Source organism: Podarcis cretensis (genome assembly GCF_951804945.1).
Source record: "Podarcis cretensis genome assembly, chromosome: 9".
In the NCBI taxonomy this organism is placed as follows: Eukaryota; Metazoa; Chordata; class Lepidosauria; order Squamata; family Lacertidae; genus Podarcis; species Podarcis cretensis.
This window is the reverse complement of record NC_137178.1, coordinates 3,079,233-3,106,436: the sequence shown is the minus strand read 5'-3', so window position 1 is coordinate 3,106,436 and position 27,204 is coordinate 3,079,233. Positions and strand designations below refer to the sequence as shown.

General features: G+C 44.4%; 1 protein-coding gene across 2 annotated transcripts; it reads left to right on the top strand.

Annotated features, from left to right (window-relative positions):
- The first annotated feature begins 6,175 nt into the window (after positions 1-6,175).
- On the top strand, positions 6,176-25,537 carry LOC307224342 (CD209 antigen-like protein D). 2 transcript variants are annotated; one of them, XM_079991174.1, is made up of 9 exons: positions 6,176-6,281; positions 7,684-7,767; positions 12,551-12,628; positions 13,824-13,934; positions 15,055-15,153; positions 16,045-16,131; positions 20,505-20,656; positions 21,606-21,715; positions 25,165-25,537. In XM_079991174.1, the coding sequence occupies exons 2-9, from the start codon at positions 7,713-7,715 to the stop codon at positions 25,313-25,315; spliced, it is 843 nt and encodes a 280-aa protein (XP_079847300.1). In that variant the 5' UTR covers positions 6,176-6,281; positions 7,684-7,712; the 3' UTR covers positions 25,316-25,537. The 2 variants fall into 2 exon arrangements, with proteins under 2 accessions (XP_079847300.1, XP_079847299.1); XM_079991173.1 differs by lacking the exon at positions 6,176-6,281 and adding an exon at positions 6,299-6,489.
- Positions 25,538-27,204: the final 1,667 nt, after the last annotated feature.

The window sequence follows — 27,204 nt, the reverse complement described above, 5'->3', positions numbered from 1 at the left end:
ATTTCTTGGTGCATTGGCCGGGAAAACAGCATTCCCCGAGGACAAAGGATGTGGGTCCACGGCATCCCTGTGGTGAACAGCTTGGATTCTTTTCTTTTTAAAAAATAATTTTTATTAACCAGCCAATCAAATCAAATTAAATCACATCACATAAATTCCGAATTACAAAGCCGAATTTTAAATTTTGTTGGGGGGACCCATATTTCAAGATCTGAAGGGGGATTCTGATCATCTTCTTGCTACTGCGTTAATGTCCAAATCAGTCCAAATCAATCCAAACAGAGTTCATAATTCTATCCAGTCTTATCTTGCTGTTTCCACATCACATCTTGTTCATATATTTTCTCTTTTTTCTTTATGATCTCTTCTGGTAGTCTCCTTAAGCCGATAAACACCAATAATAATCCTGTGTGAATTTTTCCGTTCTTCCAATCCTCAAATCGAGATGGTTTCCGTATATCATCGCCTTCATAGATAACATCGCTCTTTCCATCATTAATCTCGCAAAACTGTCGCTCTTAAGTCCCACTGAGGAGTTTCACCCACAATATAAAAACAGCTCTATTTCTCTATTTCTCCTCTCAGTCTTAAGTCCTCCGACAGAACTTCCCAATATGGCGACGGCATTTTTAACTGCGTCATTCCAAAGCTCTTATACATTCCACGCTCTTCTTAAAACATGCTTTGGTTTGAAAGTTTATCTCCACACAGCCTTAAATCCACAGTTTAAGTCCTTAAAACGACATTTCTGACTCGTGAGGGGAGGGGATTCTTGTTTAATCACATAATGAAAGAAAGGAAAGTTTTTCCCCCTCCCCCATCAGTCATTTGCCATACCGTATCTTGGCGTATCTTCTCATGTTTTATTCTTGTCTTGTTTTATCAGAGATCTCTTCTGTTAGCAGTCTTTACTCCCCCTCCTTCCTTGAGATATGTGCATTCCTTCATCCAAATTGTTTCTTTTGAAGTTCTTGCAGCTAGTGGCACGGATCAGGGACGGCGTCCAGGATCACCGGAATCCCACAGGAGGGCTTTGTGCTTAGTGCCCCCATCCCCACAAATTCAGGGGTGGTATAGGGCACAGCAGGCAAGGCAGTCCCCCACCACCATCCTGGGGGGGGGGTAGGGAGGCTAATTACTCCCATCATAGCCTCCAAATTACCTCGTGTGGGTCGGAGAGATGTTATTGTCAGCCATCTTCCGATGCGCCCTCTAGTGGCCCCGTGAACAGCTCGGATTCAGTGTCAGCGGTTCCAGTGCACATCCTGCCAAGTTCGTGGGAGGAATTGCCACCCGTTCCTGAGTGGAGACACTGCAAGGACCGGAGAAACAGCAACGGCCAAAGGAAGGTACCTCGAGGAAAAAGGTAAAGCTCCACAGGGCATCTGTGGGAGCAGAGGGGTTTGATCCGTCCCCACCAGTAGGGCAATAAAGGTGCCACTGGTTTTGGTTCCACCCAGTAGGAGCAGTAAAGGCCTGCTGGGCCCCAGTCGAAGCCGTGAAGTGCTGCCGGTTGGTTTTTGGTAAAAGGGGGATTGGGGGAGGTGCATGGGTTTCTGAATGTGTGTGTGGGGACACTCTAGTGAATGTTTTGAGTGCATGAGATGTTGGGGGCGCAGCGCCACCGGCGAAGTGGTGTGTGGTCTTTGGCAAGTCCGTACAAGCCACTAATAAGCCTCAAAGAAAGGTGACTGAGTGAGAAATAACGCTAGGAGGATGGGGGGTCCCAGGGTCAAGGGGAATAAAAGCAGTAAAACAACTCCCACGACCCCATTACAGTGCTTCCTGGAAAAAATTGGAAAGACACCACGAAAATAGAGGAGTGGGGATTTAAAAACTGAAGAAAAATAGACTCCAACACTTATGTGAAGTTGCCTGACCATCCCCATGGCTTCGGAAAAGTAGAACTGTGTTTACCCAAGCCAAACTGCAGAGGAGGGAGGAATAATTAGCCCCCCTCCACCGTATGCAGCAACTGCACCAAGGCTACCAGATCTGGGAACAAATAGGGCTCCGAGGGCTGCTTCTCTGCCCCGTGCCCAGGCTAAGGATCCAAATGAGATTCCCTCCCTGCTCGCTGCCCCTCCACAACCCCCAAGCAAAAAGAGTGTTGCAGCAAAGGCAAGTGAACAGACTGTTTCTCAATTCATGCAAGTAACAGGACATCAGCTTTTTTTTTACTTGTGCCAGGCACTCGCAATAGCTTCAGGGGGGGAAAAAGGGATGTGAGGCATGTTTATCTCTTGGCTGATATCAGAAGGACACTGCTGCATTCTCGCCAACCAGCTACTCTGTGTTTTTTTTAAAAAAAAAAAAAATATTTATTAAGAGTTTAAAGATTACAAAAAGAAAGAAAAAGAATTAAACAAATCAATATAATAAAATACAAAAACAGAAACAAAAATGAAACATTGAATTAACAAAACAAAACCAATTAAAAACACTTCCAATATTTTCAATCTTAACTTTCATTCACTTGTTTCATTGACTTCCTCACACCTCCCTTTTTGTATTCCACTTCAATTAACTGTTTCAGCAATTCCTTTCCATCTTCATCTATTTTCTGTCCTGTAATTAATCTTAACATATTCTAACCTTGTTTTTTTCCCTTTAATACATTAACAATCTATCTGTACCTAGTTCCTTATAACATTTCTGCCAAAGCCATATAACTTCATTCCACCGTTTTTCTATAGCTCATTAATTTTACAATATTTCTGTAAATAATCTTTAATTTTTTTCCAATCTTCTTCCACCGACTCTTCTCCCTGGTCTCGGATTCTGCCAGTCATTTCCGCCAGTTCCATATAGTCCATCAACTTCATCTGCCATTCTTCCCGGGTGGGTAAATCTTGTGTCTTCCAATACTTTGCGATGAGTATTCTTGCTGCTGTTGTTGCATGCATAAAGAAAGTTCTGTCCTTCTTTGGCACCAATTGGCCAACCATGCCCAGGAGAAAGGCCTCTGACCTGCTACTGCCTGGAGCCAATTAGGATTTACAGTCAAGCGACATAAACCCAGAAGGTCAAAGGTTACCCACCCCCCTGCCCCAAGTACTAACCTGGAAAGTGACTTTCTTAAAATCAAGTGAAAGCTTTCTGTAAACTTTGTCAAAAGTTTTTCTTTTTAAGGTGCTATTTTACTCTGAAGAAGGAGCCGCAGCATAACATAGGATTTTTGAAACTTTGCCAGTGTGAAGGAACACATTGTTCTTCCTACAGACACTAGCAGATGAACTGAAATTTGCAACATGGCTTACAGGCCACAAAAGCTCTGAAAAAATAGAGCACAGGAAAAGACTTTTAAAAATATCAGCTTACCCCTTGCAAAGTTTCCTGCCAAGCATACCCTTTTGAGTTAATATACCTTGTGTGCGAATGTTATCTATCAAATGTGCAGTCGCTCTACCATGTTTTTTCCACTTCTTTTAACAGGTGAGCCTTTGCTTGAATACCTTGTGCCTTTGTCGAGCCTCTGCATCCCTATGAAGCAGGCGATGAGGACCCAGATTGGACCCAGACGCCGCTCCAGCATTGTTGGAAGAGACCCAAGACGTCCACCGCCCACGAAACTACTGCCCTGCTGACGTCACTCCTGGACGCTGATGTTTTGCACAGCTGGAGAATCCAGCATGGATTGAAAGAGGACATTTTCTCATTTTCTTTTCTTTCCCTTTGCATATTCAGTTTTATTGAAGGTACGCCACCCCTGCAGAGGAGGGTGTTTTTGTGGGTCTTTCATTCAGGGTACTTAAACCCCAGCCCACTTCATTATCTTGCCACCTGGCAGAGCTCCACCCAGAGCCTCCAGAACTTACCTAAAGCCTCCTTTGAACCACAAATAAAATGTGGGTGCAAATGGCAGAAATGGTGGCTTATTCTGCAAATCGAACCAATTGCACCGTCTGCACTCTCGCACCTGTAGATGCTCTGGGGGAGTGCCCCTCCTCCCTGTGCCTTGGAATGAATCATCAGTTACAGTCCCGATCATTCCATCCCTTTCCAGGGGGATGCAATCCTGCTGCAACCATACCTTCCCAGCCCAAACCATTACACCTGAGTCCACGCCAGGAACTTATCTTTTGGCTGCAATCTGACTGCATGCCTGACACGCTTGGTGTGGGCTTCAGAAGGGGGAGGTAGTGTATCTGCTCAAGAACATGATGTATATTGGGTATGTACCAGGCATGGGGTTTGCTTCCTGACCCGATAACCTCTGCATCCCGTCGAAGAACAGGCATTTGGCTGACCTAGCAACAATTGCAGGAGGCAGCTCCCAAAATTGGGGCAAGCATCAGTCGCCTCAAGAAAGGATAGTGGCCCATTTGGGATGAGCCTGGCAGCTGTCCAAATTAAGAGGGGGGAATGAAGGAGGCGAGGACAGGTGCCCCACCTAGGCCCGAAGTCACCCCCGGCCAAAGCAGGCTCAAAGCTTTTCAAAATCATTTTCTCAGCAGCTAAAAGCCATTAGCTAAGCATCTTAGCTGAATAGAACAATGCTTTTCCATTTCTCAGGCCAGTTGACCTCGCTAAAAGAACAGAACTGAATCTTATCTCATTTGGTTGTACCACATCTGAACACACTGAATGCAAGGCTTCTCTTCCCCCCTTTCCTGGGAAGAGTCCAAAAGAGTCCCAAGGCAGGAGCTTTCTGTTCATGCTCAGGGGAACTCATGGGGGAGGACTCTTGAGGAGGAGGAGGAGAAAGTGGAGGGAACTGGAAGGGGAATATATGATCTGTGCAAATGACTGTGAACCCGTGCTTGTTTCTGAGTTATCACACTTGCTCCTTCTACCAGTTCATGGATGGTAGAAATAAAGCTTTTTCTCTGAAACTATCCCTCTCCCGGGTGCAATATTTTTTCCCACCCGAGGGCAAAGCCTCATAATGCTACACATACAGTGAGGGAGCTGCCAGAAGACCCTCGGAGCTGGACCTCAGCGTCCGGGCTGGACTATGGGGTAGAGACGCTCCTTCAGGTATACAGGGCTGAGGCCATTTAGGGCATTAAAGGTCAGCACCAACACTTTGAATTGTGCTCCTGAATCACTGGAGCCACTGGAGAACCTTTATGACCAGTATTATATGATTCTTGCATCTTTATACAGAAGGACAGGATTTAAATGACAGAAAACATTTTTGAACAATATTTTTATTGGTAGTGACATATAAACAGACAAAAACATAATAAACAACAAGAGAAACAAGTGTACGTAGTTATGAGGGGTTTCTAGCATATGAAGCTTATCAGAGTCCAATTCAGAGTTTGTGCAGATTTATCGTTCTATCCAAGTACAGTTCTCTATGAGTTGCCATTGGTTGAAGGTCAGCTGCGTGCAAGGCTTTTTTCCATTTGGAACTCGCTTGAACTCAGTTCTGACACCTCTTAGGTGGACACCATTATTAGAGAGCAATGGAAGTGCTTGTGGTCAGTTCCGGTCAGTAGCGAAGCTGCATGCTCCGCTACTGCGGGCGGAGAGCAGGCAGTGGCATGGCTGGCACCCTCCATGGGGAGGAAGGTTCACCCCGGGGATGTGGCGCACATCCTGGGGGTGTGGCACGCCACCTGCAGGGACGTGGTATGCTGTCTGCAAGGGCGTGACGCACGTTCTGGGGGGCATGGCACCCGGTACATGCAGGTGTGCACAGCGTGCGTCTGGGGGTGCGCAGCAATGGCACCCTACCGAAATAGTGGGAAGGGGGGCGGGCCGCTCCCTCTGAACTCCCATTCCTCTGCCAGTGGTTCCGGTACCCATATTTCTGGTAAAATAGCACTGGTGGCGTGTATGTTTTGATGATGATGCGTTCAATAAATGTAGAATCAAAAATGTTGAAATTTGAATGTTTCTGTTCCTTGTCTTTGCGCTTTAACTTTGCAAATGAAGATTTACACTAATGCACTTTGCCATATTTCCTGGTACAAGTGTTGAGATAGGAAGCTTTCCAATATTACTCGCAGAGTTTATGAGGAGTAAGGATTCTTCTGGGGGATATGCTTTGAAGGAAAAGTATGTACCCAGCCTAAATAAAAAATAAAACTAATAACTTTTGGGGGGGAAATAAATAGTATATCAAATCTGAAACCAACATTTCCCTAGGTTTATGCTTTATGTGGAATGCTGATTGGATGTGATGAGCAGCCAATCAGGAAATGGTACAGCCTAAATGGGAGGAGTTCTGGAATGCCTGACATCACAAGGGAGGTGGTTCTTAGCCAGTGGAAGGATGAAAACCCCTTAGGAGGAAATTAGGGAAAAGATTGTTCCATGGCAACACCAAGGTATCGAAACAGAAAGAGGTCTGAGGGGTGGAACACTTTCCTTACAAGCTATGATATTTGCAGGGACTCATTCCAGGGCCGAAAGGTCACCAAGAGGGAAAATGATAGGGAGCTTTTATAAACTACAGATGGTTTTTCTTTTTCAAATACTAGACCTCAGGGTCATCCAATGAAACTGAGTGGTGGTACATTATAAGGATGTGCACAGGTGCTGTCTTGCCAGCGTCCCCTACTGGCTGTTTGGCCAATAGCAAGAACCAGGCAAGCAACAGGTTCTTTGGATTCCACTGGACAGAGAATTGACAGACTCTTAGGTAGAGACAAACTCTTATTACTTGGTAAACATCAGGAAAGAAATTGATCAGCAACCTGGAATGCAGTCTAATATAAAGCCAACAGCAACTGGAATAAACTACAAAGCTAGCAATATAACCAATAAGCAAAATATCTCAGGCAACAACAACAACAAAACAGATAGAATAGGTTTAGTTCTTCATGTCTCTCCAGCCGATGGAGATCTGGAAGGCTTATCTGGGATACTTAAGACTGGCAGGTGGTCATTCTCTTCACATTCCGGCATGGAGTATAGAACAATGTATCAAGATCTCCCTGTCCCCTTCAGCTGCTGGCCCTTATATAGTCCAGAGTGTAGGTCTCCTGACAAGCTGACAATAGATGTAATTCATGATGTTAATTCCATTCTCATCCTCCCGGCCTGGGAGTCGACACATGTGGGCGGGAGCCTTCATTTGCATTCTTTATCTGTGCAGTTCAGTCACTGCAAGGTTACTTTCCTTGTTCCCAGTCAACTGCTTCCTCCTTCCTTCCCCCATGCAGGCAGGTGTTTGATAGCTGGCCAAGCCATGAAGTTCCTTTCGCTTCTTCTCCAACAGCCAGGTTCCTTATATTAAAGCTCCAGCTACATTGCAAACCAGGAGCATCACATTCTGTTTTATTCCCTGGCAATACAGGTGCCCTGCTCTGATTCATGGGCCCAGTTTGTAAATCCAGATCTAGAGCATGATCCAGAAAATATAAGTCTTTGGGAAACCCATTTACTTGCATATCAAGGGCTGCTAGATCAGATGGCTTTGAAATGGGATTAGACAACAGTCCTCTTCTTTCTTTAAGCCACAGCATCAGATGTCAGGCTGGGTCTTTGCAAAAAGAAAACAAAATGGCACACTTGGAAGGCCTGGGTAACAGCTTCCCCTCTACTTCTTTTCCAGGTCCAACTCATGGTGTCCAAAGTCTTGCTAGATTCAATTGGATTTATAGAGTGAAAAATACTGTATATTGGACTCAACAACGTCTTTACAGGAAAGGATGGTCTAATACTGATGCCACTTTCTACCTAATGTGCTCATAATCTTATTCTCCATTTGTTGTTGTCTTATTCTAGTTTGTTGTTTCCTAAACACAACTGAGAGGATGGAGCAGCCAACGCCCGCAAAGCCTGCAACACTATCGGCAACTATAACTGATGGTCTGTATACTGCACAGTCTTATGGGATGAAGTTTCTCATAAAGTAGAGGGATGCATGGGAAATGCACAGGTTCTGTCTGCTTCTTTTCCATGTCCAACTTGTGGTCTCTAAAGTCTTTTTATTATTATTTATTTATTTCATTTTTCAAATTAAAATTTTACAATCACATATCAACGTACAGTATAGAAATCCCCTGGACTTCCCTCCTCCCCTTTGTGGGTCCGATTGTTAGTCATTTCCACCTGCATCTTTTATAATAATCCAAATCTTTTACATTTCTATTATGTCCAAAATTCTCCATTAAACTACAAGTGGTATTCCAACCACACTAAGAATTTTAACTGTTTACAGTGGTTTTAAAAATAGATTATAAACTTTCCCCATTCCTTAAAATTTTCCTGATTTCTGATTCATTTTTGCCATTTCGGCATAATCCACCAACTTTATCTGCCATTCTTCTCTGTTAGGGAATTCATCTTATTTCCATCTCTGGGCCAATAACATCCTCGCAGCCATGGTCATGTACATTGTCTTTTCTGCTCCTTTGGGATTTCGGCGCCTAGAATTCCTAACAGAAAGTATTTGAGGTTTTTTAGGGGTGGAAATTAAACTTTTTCCCCAATTTATTAAATAACATTTCCCAAAATTCTTCTACTACCTTACATGTCCACCACATTTGATAAAAGGTGCCTTCTTTTCCCTTATATTTCCAACATATATTTGACCCTGTTTTATACATTTTTGCTAACTGACTGGGAGTTAAATACCAACGTTATATCATTTTCATATAATTTCCTTTCAGCGTGCAACATGCTGCGAATTTTAAATTCCAATTCCCTAAGTTCTCCCATGCTGCAAGTTGTATATTATACCCAAAATCTTTCACCCAGTGTATCATTGGCTGATTAGGGCATGCCCAGGTGTCGCCCGGATCCCCCTGGTTGAAATTAACAATTTGTCCCTTGGCATGGGGACATTCCCAGGGGAGCTGAAGGAAGCAGTGGTATGTCTGCTCTTAAAGAAAACTTCGCTAGATCCTTTAGATTTATCCAATTACCGCCCAGTTTCAAATCTTCCATGTCTGGGTAAGGTAATTGAGAGAGCGGTTGCTGAACAGCTTGGTAGGTTTCTGGAGGAAACATCAGCTTTAGATCCATTTCAGTCTGGGTTCCGTCCTGGTTTCAGGACCGAGACAGCTCTGGTTGCCCTAACAGATGATCTCCGTAGACAACTAGGGGATGAGGGAACAGTTCGGGAATATATACACAGTAACTTAGGCAATAAGTAAAATTAGGCAATAAGTAAAGGACAATACAATATTATTGATGTCCACAGCTGAAGAAAGGAAAAATTACTGTAATTTAATTGGCTGCTCCTCTTAACGTCAGTTCATAACTGTTGTTTGCAAATGCTTACTGAAGTCCTATAAACTAGATATCCAGGAGCTTAGAGAAGAATAGAATGCAAATGAGAATGCTATATTATCAGTAAATATATGCATTATTTGAAAAGCAATTGTAATTGTCAGGGAACTGCCATCAGTGCCGGAGGGAGAGAGCAAAAGCCAGAGGGATTATAGAGAGGCTCCAGGGATCGGGAGAAGCAGCTCCTCTTCTGGGGAAGAGAATAAACGCAGCTCCAGTGGAGAGGGGGTGCAGGAGTCAGATGTGGCGAGGCAGTCCCACGACTCCTTGCCTGGGACAAGCGGGGAAGGAAGGGGTCCTCCGCTGCCCACGCCCTCTCTGTGCAGAAGGCTTTCGTGCAGAGAGGGAAGGTGGAGACTGGGCGTCAAGGAGCTTCTTTGCGGGAAGAAGTTTAAGAAACGCCCACTCACGGATTCTGCCAGCGATTGAGTCAGCCACGGGTGAGTGGCTCTCCGGACAGATAAAGTTTACATTAGCAGCCAGCCAGGGAGAGATTTGCCTGCTTGCGCACGAGCAACCCCTTGGAAACCTAACAGTAATGAACAGATTATGCTTGTAGGACTGCAAGAAATATTGAAATACTGCAAGAAAAACTATGAAAAGAATTATTAGTTAATGCTAATTAAGAGTAATAGAGAAATTAAGAAATGCAGAACAAGTGATAAAGAACAGAAAATCATCAGAGGTTGTTGATGGAAGTCTAAAACTTTGTATAAGATAAGAAATTATGTTAAATGATTGTTGGAAATGATATGTTTAAAAAAACTAATAAAAATGTGGAGAGAGGGAGAGAATGCTATATTATCTAAAACATTTTTCAATACCTTTGAATCCATATGGAACATCTTTTTGGTATAAGATGGATACTGATCCAGCAAATGAAAAAGAAAGACATTTCCGTTATATTGGACTCAACAATGTCTTTACAGGAAATGATTGTCTAATACTGATAGAGGCCAAAGTTAAATGTTGGAAATGCCTCATTGAGACATATTTTTGGCCTGATGTTGTTGTCCATTTCAACTTTGTTTCTTTTTATTTAAATAATATTTATTACTTTTAAAGCTTACAAAAAAGAAAAGGAAGAAAAAAGACAAAAGAAAAAAAAGAACGAAAAAGAGAAAAAAGAGAAAAAACAATACAATACATAAACAATACAAAACACAACCTTAACACATTGAACTAACACAATAAACTAAACCAAACAAAACAAAAGCAATTTAAAAACATACATCATACCTTTTCCATATTCTATCTTTCATTCCCTTGTATCATTGACCTCCTCTCACCTCCCTCTTTGTATTCCACTTCCATTAACTGTTTCAGCAATTCCTTTCCATCTTTCTCTATTTTCTATCATATGTCTTAACATATTTTTAATCTTATTTCCATTAAAATTAGTATACTTATTTAAGCTTAACTCCTTATAGCATTTCAGCTAAAGCCATAAAATTTCCTTCCAACATTTTTCTATCACTCATTAATTTTACAATATTTCTAAATATGGACTTTAAATTTCCAGTCTTCTTCCACCATCTCCTCTCCCCAGTCTCGGACTCTGCCAGCCACTTCCGTCAACTCCATACAGTCCATCAAACTGGAGATCTTATGTCCGAGGCTCTTAACTCTTTTCCACGTCCCTTCTGCCAGTCTTCTTCGTATTCTTTGATGCTAAAGAGCAGATCTCGGGGAAACTCCAATCCAACGATACTTTTATTCCTTCTCGACAGGTCAGCCAGATTTCCATAATTAAAGCTAGGATCCATAAAGTATTTCAGGGCATGTTTCAAAATTCCTCCAAATCCAAAGGCCCCCAGAACTCCAATCTCCTCCTGACCCAAGTCCATATTCCAAAAGTCAGTTAATCCCTGCATAGAGGGATCTTTCCAACTTTCCTTTTCTAGTCCAGGCCAGGCTCCGATCTTCAAAATCTGACTTTTTCTAGTCTCAGTCATAAAGGGCCTCAACTTGTAGTCCTCAATTTGCCTCTGTAAGGCAAAGGCTCCCCCTTGTGTTACTTTAGGTTCGACAACAGCAACTTTCTCCTTCTCCTTTTCAGCAATTTGTCCTGTTGAAATAGATTCCTGTGCCAAATCCTAAATAATTTCTGTATTGGTGCTCACTTTTGGTTGCAAAATGTCAATTTTAGTAGTCATAGCATCCATCTTTTTATGAAGCTGTTCCAACAGGTGGCTTATCTTAGAAAATGCAGTCCATAAGGCTTCTCCTGTCGACATTCTTGAATATCCAAGGTCAATCTCTAGTTCCCACAGTTTTTATCAAGCAGCTGGAGATTTCCCAGCTCCACTCTTGTAACAGTTTCAAAAGCTCCCTCTAGAGGGGAACAGTCTCCACTTGTATCAATCTTTTCCAACACAGATCAAAAAGTAAAGATAGTTTCAATTTTCAGATACTTTTCCTCCCTTTTAAACACAGAAGCGGACAATGGAAACAATATATTTCTCTCATTTAACTGACTGTCCACATCCGTTCTCTTCGCTGTCAATGAACTCTCCCGAAACGTCAATCACTGGGAGCCCGTTCCCAGGTTCAGAGCAGTGGTAATTTAATTTTAATCACTGCAGGATACATAGTCAAAATTTCCCCCCTCTTCTCCTGCTTCCAAGGGGGGTCTAATAATTTCAATTGATGGAAGTTTACTCCTTTACATAAGGCTTTCCGAGACCTTAACTTGTAAGCTCTTTGCTTCAGTCTATTTACAAAAGGGGAAGGCGGACTTCCTGTTTTGAACCTTCCCCGTTCGATGCCAAATTAAGATATTTAAAGATCCAATTTTCCTTTATACTCACAGATTGTTATTTAAAATCCAATTGTCCACAAGAAAAAGTCAGCGCTCTCCGGCAACAGCAATGGGCTTCATTCCGTGAAAGAAGCGGTCAATTCAAAGCACCGCACCGCTCAGCCCACGTTGCTCCGGATCCCCAAAACAGAATTTCCCCGCGAGTAGGGGAGGCGCAAAAGGTGCCAGCCGAATCCCAGGTTCACAAGCTTCTTCCGCCTGTGATTTCAATGGGTCTCCGCCTTCGCCGTGGCGGTTCAGACCCAACTTTCCACAGAGCAAGTTCCTCCCGATCGGAGGAGCTCTGGCATTGCCGGGGGCGCCAACCCGGAAGCCTGATGTCCATTTCAACTTTGTACCGATGAAATCCTTGACATTTGTAGATGTGCATCTATTTTAAAAATTATGTTCCTGTAATAGGGAGATTAAGTGCAGGACAACAAAAGCAAATTTTGTGAGCTTTCATTCTTGACAAGAGACTAATACTCTGAGCTTGGAAGGGAAAACACCCTCCAGCCAATGTGTTCATAGTCGTTACAATAGCTTGTTGTTTCACAGGTGCAACTGAGAGGATGGAAAAGTCCAAAACTGATGGAGCATCCAGAAAGGATTTAGCAGCAGCAAAAGAAACTCATGGTCTGTATACAGCACAGTCATATTGGATGAGGTTTCTCATAAAGGAGAGGAATGCATGGGAAAGGGAAGTTGATGGAGAGACAGGCAGAGAGTGGAACCAGTCAGGTTGTGCTAGGGAGGAGTGCAGAGAAAAGCCCACACAGCTCTTTGGGTGCCAGAGATCCACGAAGCCCCATAGAAACCCCAGGATTCAGCCCACTCTTTGCTGCTGGCTGTGGTGTTCCTTTACTCTGTGCAGTCCGGAATGGCTCCACCATTAGGCAGAATGAGGCAGTTGCCTCAGGTAGCAGGTGCTGTGGTGGGCAGAGATATGTAGACCACTCAAGCTGCACTGCACCTCCTCAGTTAGTCTGCTGCCCCATCAGCAGCATCAAAATATCAGCCAATGGCCAGTTCAGCCCAGCTTTTTTATGTGGAATTATGTGTACAGAAGGGACGCAGGTGGCGCTGTGGGTTAAAGCCTCAGCGCCTAGGACTTGCCGATTGAAAGGTCGGCGGTTCGAATCCCTGCGGCAGGGTGCGCTCCCGCTGCTCGGTCCCAGCGCCTGCCAACCTAGCAGTTCGAAAGCACCTCCGGGTGCAAGTAGATAAATAGGGACCGCTTACCAGCGGGAAGGTAAACGGCGTTTCCGTGTGCGGCTCTGGCTCGCCAGAGCAGCGATGTCACGCTGGCCACATGACCCGGAAGTGTCTCCGGACAGCGCTGGCCCCTGGCCTCTTGAGTGAGATGGGCGCACAACCCCAGAGTCTGTCAAGACTGGCCCGTATGGGCAGGGGTACCTTTACCTATGTGTACAGAGGGAGCATCTTATCATTTGTTTGGGGAGCAGAAAGTCCTTTAGTATCAAAGGCTACTGTCTTCTGAGCCAGACATTGGTCAGAAAAGCTTCCTCAAGCAGCAAGGTATCCCCCTTGCTTCCTCCACGTGCTTACCCACCCAGATTACCACCTCTTGAACAGTTGACTGTCTCTGGCTGATGGCTAGAACAGCATAGGGAAACCCTTATGGCAATGGTATGTTGGCTTGTTGCTATTCAGTCGTTGAGTTGTGTCTGACTCTTTGTGACCCCCTGGACCAGAGGATGCCAGGCACTCCTGTCTCCCACTGCCTCCCGCAGTTTTGTCAAACTCATGTTGGTAGCTTCGAGGACACTGTTGGCTACTGATGGCTAAATCAGAATTTTCTTTCTTCAAGCATCTACATTTCAGGACATGGTTACCTTCTTAAAATCTCCAAAGGGTGAAAGATTTATCATACTTGAGATTTTCATCCTTACTACCATGACACTGCTGCTTTTCCTTCTATGTAAGTACATAATTAGCATACTTTGCAACTAATGACATGTGCTTTGCTTAAATGCCAATAGCATTTCCAAAAAGAGATGGCAGGATCCACCTTCCATTTATCCCTTTCATCTCTCTTTGATATCAGGGGCTGAGTTACAGCTGTCACCCAGAGAGCAATGACACTGTTTTGTCCTCCCTTAATAAGTGAGTTCCAGCTCTTGGAACAGAAGCACAGGCTAACACAAGTCCCTGGGACACCCTGGACAATTCCCTTTCCCACCCTGCAATTCTTTCCTCCTTTCCCAACTAATCCTCATTTGCTTTGGAAGAGCCCCCATTCCTGATCCTCGCCACCCTGCCCTCTGCTAGGGCTCCAGTCCCCTGAAGGAAAGTGCTTGGGGAAAACAGGCTGCAGAGGAAAAGGCCATGGCCAAAGTGGGTGGGTCCAGAGCCTACCTAAATATCAAGATATATGCAGGGCCTTTTTCAGCCGAAATTCATCAGGACTCAGTTCCAGCCCTTCTCAGGTGGGCTCCGTTGCTAATCTAAGAGAACAAGGGAGATATTCAAGGTGAGTTTGGCACCTCTTTCTCCAGAAAAATAGCACTGGATAAATGAACACATGACCTATTTGTAAACCTAGTTCATTTTTAAATGGCACTCCAAAGTAAGCAAAGCTCAGGGGGAGGGAACCAAATGATCCAAGAATTTACATATTGTAAGCATACGGCAGGGCATGAGGCAGCTTGGCAAATCCCACTCTGTAGGACAAAGAGGACAGGTGTATCTAGACACCAAAAAACCTAGAGCTTTCTAAAGAAGGCCAACCATCTGATGACAGAAGCAACAGGCCAAATGGAAACAGGACTTCAGACCAGCAGGGCAGCCACAATCAAGGCACAGGAAACATCAATATAAGGCCTGAGAGGAGAAAATATTAATAGAAGTCATATTCATGTTTTTGTTGATTTGATTTTTTATTCACTCTTCTCCCTAAGCTCCCAGGGCACGTTACAAGTCAGCATTTAAAATTCAATGTTAAAAGCAGTTTGGAACCAAGTATCCCCCTCTTCCAGGTCACCAGACTAGTAAGCTAGAACAGAATTTCTTCATTTCTTTTCTACCTACCTCCTCCTTAGATCAGAAGGAAATGAAAAAAAGAGCTGAATTTCAAGAGGGATTGGGAATGATTCGAAGCATTGTTGTTGGGATTGATTCAACCCATAAGGACAAGGATGGTAAGCATTTTATATACAAATCCTCACTTTTGCTAGAACATGTTTAATTTAAATGGAATTCAATTCCTGTAGTTCAATTTGGGATTCATATTGTGTGAGCAATACGCATATTCAATGAAACTCATCACCCAATAGAGTTTATCACTTTTTCACTGCTCAGCATAAAGAAAAGCAGGTGGTTGTGATTCTCACATCTCCCCACTAGAAACGCTGTCCTCCCCCATCACACTGTAATTCACAATGTTTGTGCTACTGCAAGATTTTAGCACTGGCACAAGGGAACTTTGCCCCCACTTCTCCCTGCATGCCATCACCAAAGCTGCTCTGCAGGGTGGGGAGAAACTTCAGAACAGATTGGAGGGAAAGGGGCTGGAGATTGCATTGCACAAGGAGAAATTCCTGAGCTTACAGAACGCCCTCTTTAGAACTATGTGGAATGCAACCCAATATTCATCAGGAAAAGAGTTTGGGTGCCTGTATTTTCTTAGATTTCAGAAAGCATAATAGAAAACTGTAAAGTAATCTTTGCATATTTCGTTTTACTGTGTGACTCAGTGGGGAATTGCTTTCTGACCCAGTGATTCCCAGCAGAAAAGGAGGACAAAGGAGGGGAACATTAGAGATACTTCATGAGCCACTCTCAATATGAGAATAGGATAGTGGATTGCATGGGTCTTTGGTCTGATCCAGCTGCAGGGGTCTTCGGAGGCTTTTCATTGGTGATCTCAGCCACAGAGAATCAAGTCTGTCCTCATATTCATAAGAACCCCATCCTGGAGCTCTGCTTCTTGTTCCAGGCTAGAGTGTTTTAAAATGTTTGGAAATGGTTTCTTAATATTTGCAGATTGTTATTTCAGATGCTCCTGCCTTAAACTGTTTCAAATCTTTTAGACTTCCAAATACTCGCTGTAGTTCAAAACTTATCAGAGGAAGTGCGGCATATTGCCATGAAAAATGATCAACTGCAAAAGGAAATTGGTAAGCTACCCGATGATGCTGAAGAATTGTAGTGCAGTGGGATCCTGCCCTGATTCTGCCCCAGCTGAAAGCCCCTCCTCTAGCTGAAAACTCTTAGAGCCAGAGCAGAGAGCTGTCCTCCTTTTCAGGTCAGCTAAAAGACCTGTCCTTTACTATACTCATCCATGGAAGAGAGATTCTTGAACAGCACATCTGAGGCAACCTCTGACAACTTGGTCAGAGAGACTGCTGGGCAGTGGGGTGATTGGCGCAACAACAAAATCTCTCTTGTTTCACAAGCCCATCATCAGAAAGAAGCCCTCAAGCCCTACTCACATAGTGAATTGGCTCATTGGCATGTGGGATAAAATACCTGCAGACCATAGCAACTCTCACTCTATCCACAGGCCTGTTTTGGTGCCACGGCAAGTACCCAGACGGCCAAACCTAGGTCAGGATAGGATCCTCCATTTATCTGCACAGGTCTCTAAGGTGGGCTTTCCTTCACTGGGAACACTTGCTTTATAGGTAAAGAGATTATAATGATGTTTATAAAGCTTTTTATGAAAAAGCAGAGAAGGGGAATGAGTTCTGAAATATTCTATGATTGGATATCATGTATCAAATCAGAACACAGCTGCTCAGAATCCTTAGTCCGGACTCAAGCTCAGGAAAACACAGACCACTGAATACATAACACCCTTCTCCCTTAGACATGAACACTCATCCCTGTCAACACAAATATTCATCAAAGTGGTGTGGGCAGTGCCTCACCCACTGAGATGGGTGAAGCTCATCCCCTTGGGTTGTTGGGGATCCTGATGGAGCTGGAGCTGGTGTCATGGGTGACACTTGTGTCATTGCCTCCACACTGTTTGGTGTTGAAGTGTTGGGGCCCCATTCCTCAACTCTACCCTGGGCTGCAGGTTCTCATCAGGTACATCAGCCTGTGAGTCAGATTGATTGTTCACCTAGTCTTCTGGCATGGTAGCAGTGGCTGGCGCTGGGGCATCAGACAGGCGTCAACGTCCACATTGTCCACATGCCAGCAGTGGACCTGAACATCTGGTGTGGCAAGCTTGTCGCCCCGGTAACAGCAGTGGAGATAAACGCAGGGTGATCTTCGTAGTTTGGGATGTAGACAGGGTCAACAGGTGTGAAGGACCTGGGGGCCGCTGGAGCCCCTTGGCCAGGAGGCCAATCAGATGCAAGATTGGGGTGCAGCCAATCCAGGAGTGATGCCAGCTTCTGGTTTATAAGGAGCTCTGCTGGGCTTCAACCTGTGGCAATGCAGGGTTTGATGTGCTGCTGCAGAAGGAAATCAACTAGGCTCTTGTTCCAGTCCCCCTGGGCAATCTGGGTGAGGGATTCCTTGGTGGTCCTCATCATTCTCTAAGCCTGTCCATTCGTTGATGGGTGGAACGGTGCTGCTGGGACATGCTGGATGAGGTTGTTGGCCATGATCTTCTGTAACTCGGCTGACATGAACTGTACTCCATGATCAGACATGATGGTGTCTGGCAGGCCATGTATGGTGAAGAAAGACCCGCAGCAGGGCATAGATGACGATCCTGGAGGTTATTGCTGAGACGGGCACCACCTCGAGCCACTTTGACAAGGAGTCCACAATGAGGAAGAATGTCTGACCTTGGCATGGACCAGCAAAATTGATGTGGAGACTTGACCATGGTGTGAGTGTCATCTCCTACCTTTGGATTGGGGCCTGAGGCATGGATGGTCAGGATTCTTGTCAGGCCTAACAATGCTGGACCCACTCTTCTACTGCTGCATTACTGCCTGGCCACCAGATGTAGCTACTGGCCAGAGCTTCCATATGGACAATGCCTGGGTGACTGACATGGAGAGCCTCTAGCACTCTGGTCCACAGCTTAGCAGGGATCATGACCCAGTTTCCCCACAGAAGGCATCCCTTGTGAACTGACAGCTCATGTTGCTGGGAGACAAATGGGGAGAATTCTGCATCAAGGTGATCCGCTGGGCACCCCCTCCACATCCAGTTGAGGACACAGGAGATGGACACATGAGTGTGTGGTGACATCCATGGCATGGAGCGGGAGCTGGGGAAGAGTCTCCAGCAGCATCACACTGTGGGCTGGGGACGGGTCAATGTCTATGTCTGGTAATGGCAGGTAGCTTAGGGCATCTGCGTGGCCCAGGCTCTTGCCAGGAACGTTGTGCAGCACGTAGTCATATTCCCTGAGAAAGATGGACCACCTTAGCATCCTCAGGGACAGGACCTGGGGCGTCTTCTAATCAGCAGAGGCATGTGGTCACTTATGATAATGAAGTGGTGGCCATAGGTGTAGTCATGGAACTTCTTTACTTCTGCTACGATAGCAAGGGCCTCCTTGTCAATCTGGACATAATTGCATTCCGTAGATGACAAAGTTCTGGAGTAGAATGCATTGGGGGCCTATCACCCATCTGGCTACTGGTGGCTGAGGACTGCGCCAGTTCTATATGGGGAGTTGTGACAGGCAAGCACAACAAGCTTGGTCTCATCAAAATGGGTAAGGTCTCTTTCAGGGGAGAGCGGCTGTTTGACAGCATTGAAAGCAGCCTTTTGAGCAGGGCCCCAGATCCAAGGAGATTTCTTGTCCAAAAGCCAGTGCAGGTCCTTCATGATTGCAGCCTTGTGTGGAAGAAAGGAATCGCGTGACTGGATAGCATGTATTGAGTCAGAACACAGGGGCTCAGAATCCTTAGTCCATATTCAAATTCAGGCAAGCACAGAGCATTGAATATATAATAGGTAAAGTGATTATAAAATAGCTTATAAAGCTTTAGATGCGAAAGCAGAGAAGGGGAACAAATGCAGATTGCGTCACTTATACATAAAAACAAGCGAAGGATGGTCAGCACGGAAACACACATTTTGTGGATGTTGTACAATGCCATTTCCCCTCTTTTTCTTTGACCTTGGGAAATATGATTGCCTTTAAAGACATTATGCCAAAACCAGACCTAAACCCTGATTGAAATGGATCTAGAAAATCAGTTTCCTCCAAGAGCACCTGGATCTGGTCCAACACCACCCACTCAAGAACCTTGCCCAGGAAAATGAGATTAGCAACTGATGGACTGTTACTTAGATTTTTCTGAGTCCAGGGAATAACAACAACAACAACAATTTATTTATATTCTGCCCATCAGGCTGGGTTTCTTAAGGAGTGATTTTACCACTGCCTCTGCTCTGGACACCCTTTAAGATTTATCTGCTGTAACAGAAGGGTCATGGAGGGTCAATTTTATCCTCAAAATACTTTGCAAACAAATCACAGAAAGCTGCTTTCAGTTCTACCATCTCCTTCAGGCCAGACTGTAGCAGGCCCTACTCTACCCAGGAAAGCTCTGCTGGATGGCACAATGGAGGAAGCTAAGCAACACTTTTTTGTAGCCTTCACTGCCACTTGGTAGGCTCGAGGATGAGCCCTCACCAGTGTTCAGTTGCATTCAACCAGATTTTTCCTCCACACACGTTCAAGGCATTTCCCAGCTTCTTTCTTTGCCCTAACCTCTGCAGTATACCAGGGGGCCAAACAGGCTGCATGAAGCGGGAGAGGGAGCTCAGGACCAATCGTTTCAATGGCCCAAGCCAAGATGTCGAGGGAAAAAAACAACTGTCTGACTTTCAGAAGACATCTGTTCAGGGAAGTTTTTAATGGTTGGACTCCAGTTGTGCTTTATTTTTTTGGAATTCACCCAGCGTAGCTGAGGAAAAACCAGTTAGATGGGCAGCATATTATAAAGTATCATTGTCGTCGTCATCATCATCTTTATTCAGTTGTTCCACAGCTTGGCCAAAACTTGGCAGGAGCACCACCCACTTTCAGATGAGCTGGAAAATCCCCCAGAGGCATTTGGAGGCCCACTGGAACCATCCTGTCAGCTCAGGCAGGGAGACTGCTGGGCAGCAAACCAGGTGGTAAACCAGCAGAATCCCTCATCTGTCCCAGTTGCCCACTCTAGATTGCCCTCCCCACCTCCGCAACTGGACAGTTAGCCTAGAGAGAGAAAGAGAATTTTGATAAACCACAGCTACTCCCCCTCTCCATCCTTCAAGTCTGCCCTAATGCTGCCCGAAGTATCCAGGTGGAAACAAGTAGGTGAGGTTCTTGACTGTGCTCCTTGCTCCAGCTAGGCCCACCCAGCTATTTACTGCACCATCAGCATCAGCATGGGTTGATGAGTTAATGTTGTTCTTTTTTTTTAAGATTACTGAGCTTCCTAGATTAATATATGTTATCATGTGGCCAGAGAAATGAACTTCACAAAAGTAATTGAAATCTGCACAGGCATACAAGGTGGTTCCCCTTAAATTCCTTATCTTGTTTTCTTTTTCTCTTCTTCCTCCATACCTGGCTGACTCAAAGACATCATCTCTAAAAATGTGGATGATGGTTGGGTTTTATTTGCAACAGCATACTATTGGTTTTCTCATGGGCCACAATCATGGATGAATTCCCAAAAAGCGTGTGAGAAGGAAGGCGCCAAGCTAATTTCTCTGGAAACAGGAGTAGAACAGGTGAGCACCAAAGCCGAGTATTGAAAAGTTAGGGGATCTTCTTGAGTCAAAGGGCTCCTATCATCACTATCCATTTAAGAAGGTACAATCCACCTGTATGCAGGCAATACAGCAACTCCATCAGTCAAGCCAAGGGGTGGGTGGGGCAGGGAACAGCTGCTACCATCTGGGGCTAACTAAGGTTTCTTGGTGCTGCTGAGCTCTAATAGAATGAAGCTGGCAGTCAGGAAGGAGGTCTTGAAGGAGGAGGAGTAGATACTTGAGGGAAATCTTGTAGATTCTTCCTCTGCTCTTTGAGATGTACTGAGTGCTCAGAAAAAAAGGCTTCCCTCACCACCCTAACCCTCTGGCATGAGGGGATCATGGAGATGACTCTAGAGGAGCTTGCAAGGTATATCCATCTCCCAGCCCTTAACCCAGGCAGAGGGGCTACTGGGATGCTGCAGGGCACAGACATAGGTGAGACCCCATCGTCATCCCATCAAGCATACCACAACCAGACTGATTCCAATAGCTCTGGAACCAACAAACAAACATGGATACAGATATTGGAGTATTTGCCACACAGGGTCACTGTCCGGCTAGATGGTTCCAAGATGAACTGCTCTATCTTTGGGATGCTTCCTTGATTCCATCAGCAGCAGCATCATAACTTGGATCGGGGGACAATAGCACATCCTCAGTACAAAATTATTCTTGGTGCTTGATGCAACCATACTTGGAATACCATAGTTTTGATCACGGCTTCCTCCAAAAATATGGATTTGGCTTTCAAAGGTGACACCTGTGTCTTTTGAAATGTGTTTGTTTTATGCCTGTTGGATGTTTGTAAAGGGCCATAGTAGCTCAGAGAAAGGGACATTGTCTAGAAAGGCTTTGAGAGAAGTGCCTTGCTCCTTATTCCTACTGAAAATTTTCTTGTTTTTCTTTCTCCCCACCCCTACCCCAGCAATTTGTGGAGAATCAAGTAAAAGCCCGAAGAAAGCTTTTTTGGATTGGACTCTTTAAAGACAACCAAGCAAAATGGAAATGGCTGTCAGGCACAATACCTAAAGCCCAGTAAGTTTTTGAAGAAATATTTGCTAATGGCATGCATTCCAAAAAGTTGCAGATTCTGTTTACGTAATTGATCCTTTCCCTCCCCAAATACATTTTGCCATGCAATTTTCTCTACTACCAAAGACCTACATATGTACTTCTCCACATCATTGTCCCGGTGAGTGACTGGTGCTTTTCACTACGTTGGAGAGGCAGGAAGGCTCCTCTTCCTGCTTCTCTAACCTAGTGAATGCAGTGATTTGGAAGAGGCTGAAGGCATGCTTTTAAATGGTTTGTGCTCCTTAGTTCAGCTTCAAAAGGACTTGCAGGAACGTAAAGCTGAGCAACACTGCCAGCTGGCAGTTTAAGATAGTTCATGGTTCCCTTTAAGTATCTAACAACTCTTTTCAGCTTGTGTTGATGGATGTACAAGGTCAGAGTAAGATCTCATTCATCCACAGCTTGGTAATAGAACAGAGAACTGGACTGGCATTTATTACCAAGGCTGCATTAGCAGAGGGCTGCTTTCAATTTTGCAAGGTCTCCTGGAACAAAATCCAATGACATTCATCTTCATTGATGCACCCAATACCAACCACGAATCCTTTTTGTCAACAGTATTGAGTAAACTTTACAAACGGACAGTGGGGTTGTATAATACTAGCTGGGAACTTAAACCCTGTATGCCAGTGGTTCCCAGTTAGCTAAGTACTGCAGACCCCTTGTTTTTCAAAAGCCACACCATGGGCCACCCTATCTTTGAACATTTTAATATCTCTGTGGCAGTTTTTCTTATGTGAATGACACCATGGAGCCCCTGGGTGAGTGGTCTGTGGACCACCAATTGGGAACCACTGCTGTTTGCGATCTTAGACTTGATTAAAGGGCAGGTCTCACCCAAACATCTCATGGGAGTAAAAAAAAAACAACCTACTACACCGTTACTAGTAATATCAATTTAATAGATTCACAGAGAGCTAAAAATGAGGGAGTTATAGAATACATTTATCACAGAATTTTAGTGCTGTGTAGTGGGACTTGATTCAGTACACAATGGACACTGGAAAATGCAAGTGACAATAAGAGTGAGGCTAGGGTGATACCTTTGTCAACTATGGATAATTGATTAAAGTAAACTTAGAACCAGCATGTTAGATTTAGATAAGATATATATATGAGAGATATCATATCATTTCAATCAACCAACCCTATAATGGCTTTGTAGTTATAGATTATATTTTGCAATTCATTTGAGGACATAGCTATGTTTGTTTCTGTATAGTGTCACTGCTCTCCTCATGCATGGGGTGGGCCCTTTAGTAAAGGTAAAGGTAAAGGTATGCCTGCCCGTACGGGCCAGTCTTGCCAGACTCTAGGGTTGTGCGCTCATCTCAGTTCGATAGCACCCCCGGGTGCAAGTAGATAAATAGGGACCGCTTACCAGCGGGAAGGTAAACGGCGTTCCGTGTGCTGCGCTGGCTCGCCAGATGCAGCTTGTCACGCTGGGCACGTGACCCGGAAATGTCTGCAGACAGCGCTGGCTCCCGGCCTATAGAGTGAGATGAGTGCACAACCCTAGAGTCTGGCAAGACTGGCCCGTACGGGCAGGGGTACCTTTACCTTTACCTTTATGAGAAATCACTTCATGTGAAAAGAAAAGAGACAGTCTTGACCCACAGTTGTTGTTGTTGGGATTTTGAATACGTGCAGCTTCACACAGAGTCAATTAGGAGTTGGCCAACAGCCAAGGCAATGTAAAGGAGTAAAATCTGCCTGGAGATATAGAGGCTTGGAGACAGCTCCCTCATTGGTCAAGCTCACTCATGGGAATAATGATTTATGGCCTATTGACTGGAATGTGTCAGTAGAGCGTTGAGAGTTGAGTGTTAGTGTAAGAGTCATGTGGTGAGAGAGCTAAAGATCCATGTTGAGCTCTGTTCCTGTAAATAGTAACTTGAAGTCCACTGTACATAATAAACACCTATAAGTAACTGTAGCACCCTGCTTGTGGTTAACGCTTAGCTGGAATGAAATATTCAACGCAGCAATAGAGAAATTAAAATAATAATTTATTTGTCAGACAAATAAATATGAGGCACAGTGGTATATGGTTACCAAGCTCTGGCCTGGCCTCCTGCCATTCTGGCCAGCACTTATATTTCCTTAATCCAGCCCCCTTGCTCCTCCTGTGGCTGCCTCTGTCCAATCAGCCTGGTTGAAATTCCTATTGGCTGTTTGCTAGAACCAATCACAAAAGATACACCCATTTCCTTCTGTCCTTTTATGGGAAACAAAAAGCTATATATTCTTCTATCTATAAATGACAAATAAGTAGTAATATATCTTACATGTGTCTCAACAAGGAACCTTAATTACCAGCTCACCTCTTGCCCTCCTTGCCCTATTGCCCTCCAAAACAGATGGTTAATCTTAAATTTTTATCTTAAACAGATGTCAAGGATCATCATTGAAAGATCTCCTTCCTTTGGAGGTCTCTAAACAAAAGCTTGACAACCATATGTATGCTCTAAATGATGTTTCCTGCTTGGCAGGGGGGGCTGGGCTGGTGGCTGATGGTCCCTGTGATCTCCTCCAACTACATGAAATAAGAATCTAGCATAAGGATTTAACATTTCTTTCTTTCTAAATCCTTTGCATAATTACATTTAAGCCAATATATTTAATACATAACATAAAAAACCTTTTAAAAGGAAAAGAAATCTTAAAAGGATCTCAGTTTAAGAAAGAAACAACTTTAGAAAAAGACTTCCCAAAATACTCTCTTCCTTTCTGCCAGCTAGATGCTTTTCCATTGCTCTTGACCTTTGAACCTTAGGAAAATATGGCTCAAGTTTAATATGGGAGGCACATGGTTTTATTTTACTATTTACCCACTCTTAATTATGTTTTTCTCTGCTTTTTTATCTTCTGTAATATGTAGGGTCAGTGTAACCTTGGTTGTCAGCCTGTAATTCCCTTTTTGACTTTGAGAATTGTTTTCTGCTATAAATCAGGGGGGCCCCCTTGTCTAGGAGGAAAAACATTGCCAAGGTTCTTAGGCAGCTGCTCTTCTGCCTGGCATGAAACATTTGAAGATCTTTAAGCTCATTTTAAGATACAGGCCCTGATCAAAATATAAGCTTGATAAAAATGCAGGCTTATGATTAGATGCCTCATAACAAGTAACTGATTCCTGCTTTGTCCATCCTGCCTGCAACCGATTGCTTTTGTGAACTCTGCTAAGGTCCTGCAACAAGTTAGAAAGTTGCGAAACACCAATAGTTGTTGTTGTTGTTTTCCTTACATGGTTAGAATTCTAAAATATGGGGAGAAAAATCCATCACACTTGTGAGTGGATGTTAAGAGAGAAAGAGCTGAACATCTTTTTAATGATAGAAGGCAAAGGGAGCGGGTGAAGAAGTAGACATCCAATCTTGATTGATCAATGCTGCTGTTTCTCTTCTTTTCAGCTTCTGGAAACGGGGTGAGCCAAATAGAGCCGCGAAGCACGACTGTGGTGCATTGGCCTTTAATTGCCGCGGAAGTTGCTGGGCAGCATTAAACTGTGAGCAAATGACACAGTATATTTGCAAGAAGGTGCCAAATGATGCTTGGCTCTAAGAAGACACTTTCAAGATGAACAAAACTGGATCTCATGATCACTACACAAAACCAAAACCAAGAGATCACCCCACCCTGCTGTTTTAATGCACAATCCACACTCTGCCATCTAGATTATGGGACTCTCTGGCATCAGCCCTCAAAAACACCTTGAAAAGACCTTATTCTGCAAGCTCAAATGTAGATGGCTACAAAAATAAAGAATGGAAGCATCCAGTCATAGCCTGTTTTCTGTTTCATGTATTTATTTGCAATGCATACCAATATTTGTTTCCTTACTCTGTGTGTTTGATGCCCCATTGCCCCTTCTGATCTCCATGGTTGCTACCTTACAAGGCACATAAGGACAACCATGCATGCCAGGCAATGAGAATGGGGGTCACCCAGCATTTGGTGTCCCCTTGTAACAGACTAATCAGAAATACAACTTTGGCTTCATCACTGGAAACTCTGGCGCCCTTACTCTCATGTAGAGCTAACATTGGGAAACAAACACATTGAACTGCTCTCGATTTCTTCAGAACTTGGCAGGGGGCAAGACTGGGGTCCACACCAGTGCTGGCACAGCCCTGGCAGCATGTGCTGGTGCTTTCGTGGCATTCATGGTAGCAGGGGTGCCAACTTGAATAAAATATTGGGGGTGGAGCAGGTAAGCTCCCCCCTGCATAATTGATCACAAGACAGTGCACACACATCATTTGAATGGCAATGCCCATGAACTTTGGGGAGGCGGCCCCCTAAAATATTTTATGGGAGCCTTTACCTTTTGAAGTTGGCTCAAATGTACAGTGACCGTCAACTGAGTTAAGTAACCAATTAGACTCTGCTGTCCTGAATCAGACCTTTACAAGGTGTGAATAGCTTGGTCTGTGTTGAGGACTAGCACCCCAGGAATCTAGCCGGGGACGTCTCCTGCCACATCTTGCATGATTGATGGCTGGAAGTGGTTGTGGTTGCTTCAATCTGTCCTGCATATCCAACCAAGGAGAACTGATATTTTAATTCTTCATTGTCAGGGAATGAACTGAACAGGAAGACTCAGAAGTGTCCACTCAGTCTGTTTGGCTCCTCTCAGAAGAGGAGGGAGAGTGGGAAGGTTTTCCCCCTTGTCTCCAACAGTTTCAAGAGGAGAAGAAAACAGAGCTGAATTATAGCTGAAGGAAGAAATGCCTAGTTATGAGATATTGGAGGAGGAGGGGGGAGAGAGAGAGCAGACGGCAGAGACCTCCCTGGAAAGTTTGGGAGATCCTCCTTCTCCAAGGGCTCGTAGGTCCCTACACATTCAAGAACAAAGAATGCGAAAGAGTTTGACTCCTGGGACTTCCTGTAAACTTTCAGGATGTTGTTGGGGATGGAAGCCAAAAGAAAGTTAGAAAACCATTAGTCGAGTTTGAAGGAATTCTCAGGCTGTGCTGTGATAGCCAAAGGTTTGTTATGTTGTATAAGATGGGATGTTATGTTTGGGAAATATGTGTAAAAACCAATAAAAAATATATTAAAAAAAAGAAGAAGAATGAACTGATCCTATAATCTTTTTCCCAAGGTCATAGTGTCTTTTAATAACAGGACAGAAGGAGCCTGGTTTCATTCTCTTTTTCTTTCTTGGTTTTCTCTCTACAGTCATACCTCATGTTACGTTTGCTTCAGGCTGAGCATTTTCAGGTTGCGTCCCGCGGCAACCCGGAAGTACCGGAAAGGGTCATTCCCGGGTTTCACCACTCGCACATGCGCAGACGTGCAAAATGACGTCACATGTGTGTGCAGAAGCGGTGAATCGCGACCCGCAGAGACTGGTTGCATTCTTTTCAGGTTGCAAACGGGCCTCCGGAACGGATCCCGTTTGCAACCAGAGGTACCACTGGACTTTGTTTCTGTGTGTTTTTTCTCTC

Bases quoted from the DNA above. Each gene is read 5' to 3' on its own strand.
- LOC307224342 (XM_079991173.1), top strand. The intron at 7,768-12,550 runs GTCTGTATACTG...GTTGTTTCACAG, and splicing joins ATCGGCAACTATAACTGATG to GTGCAACTGAGAGGATGGAA. The intron at 12,629-13,823 runs GTCTGTATACAG...TCTTTCTTCAAG, and splicing joins AGCAGCAAAAGAAACTCATG to CATCTACATTTCAGGACATG.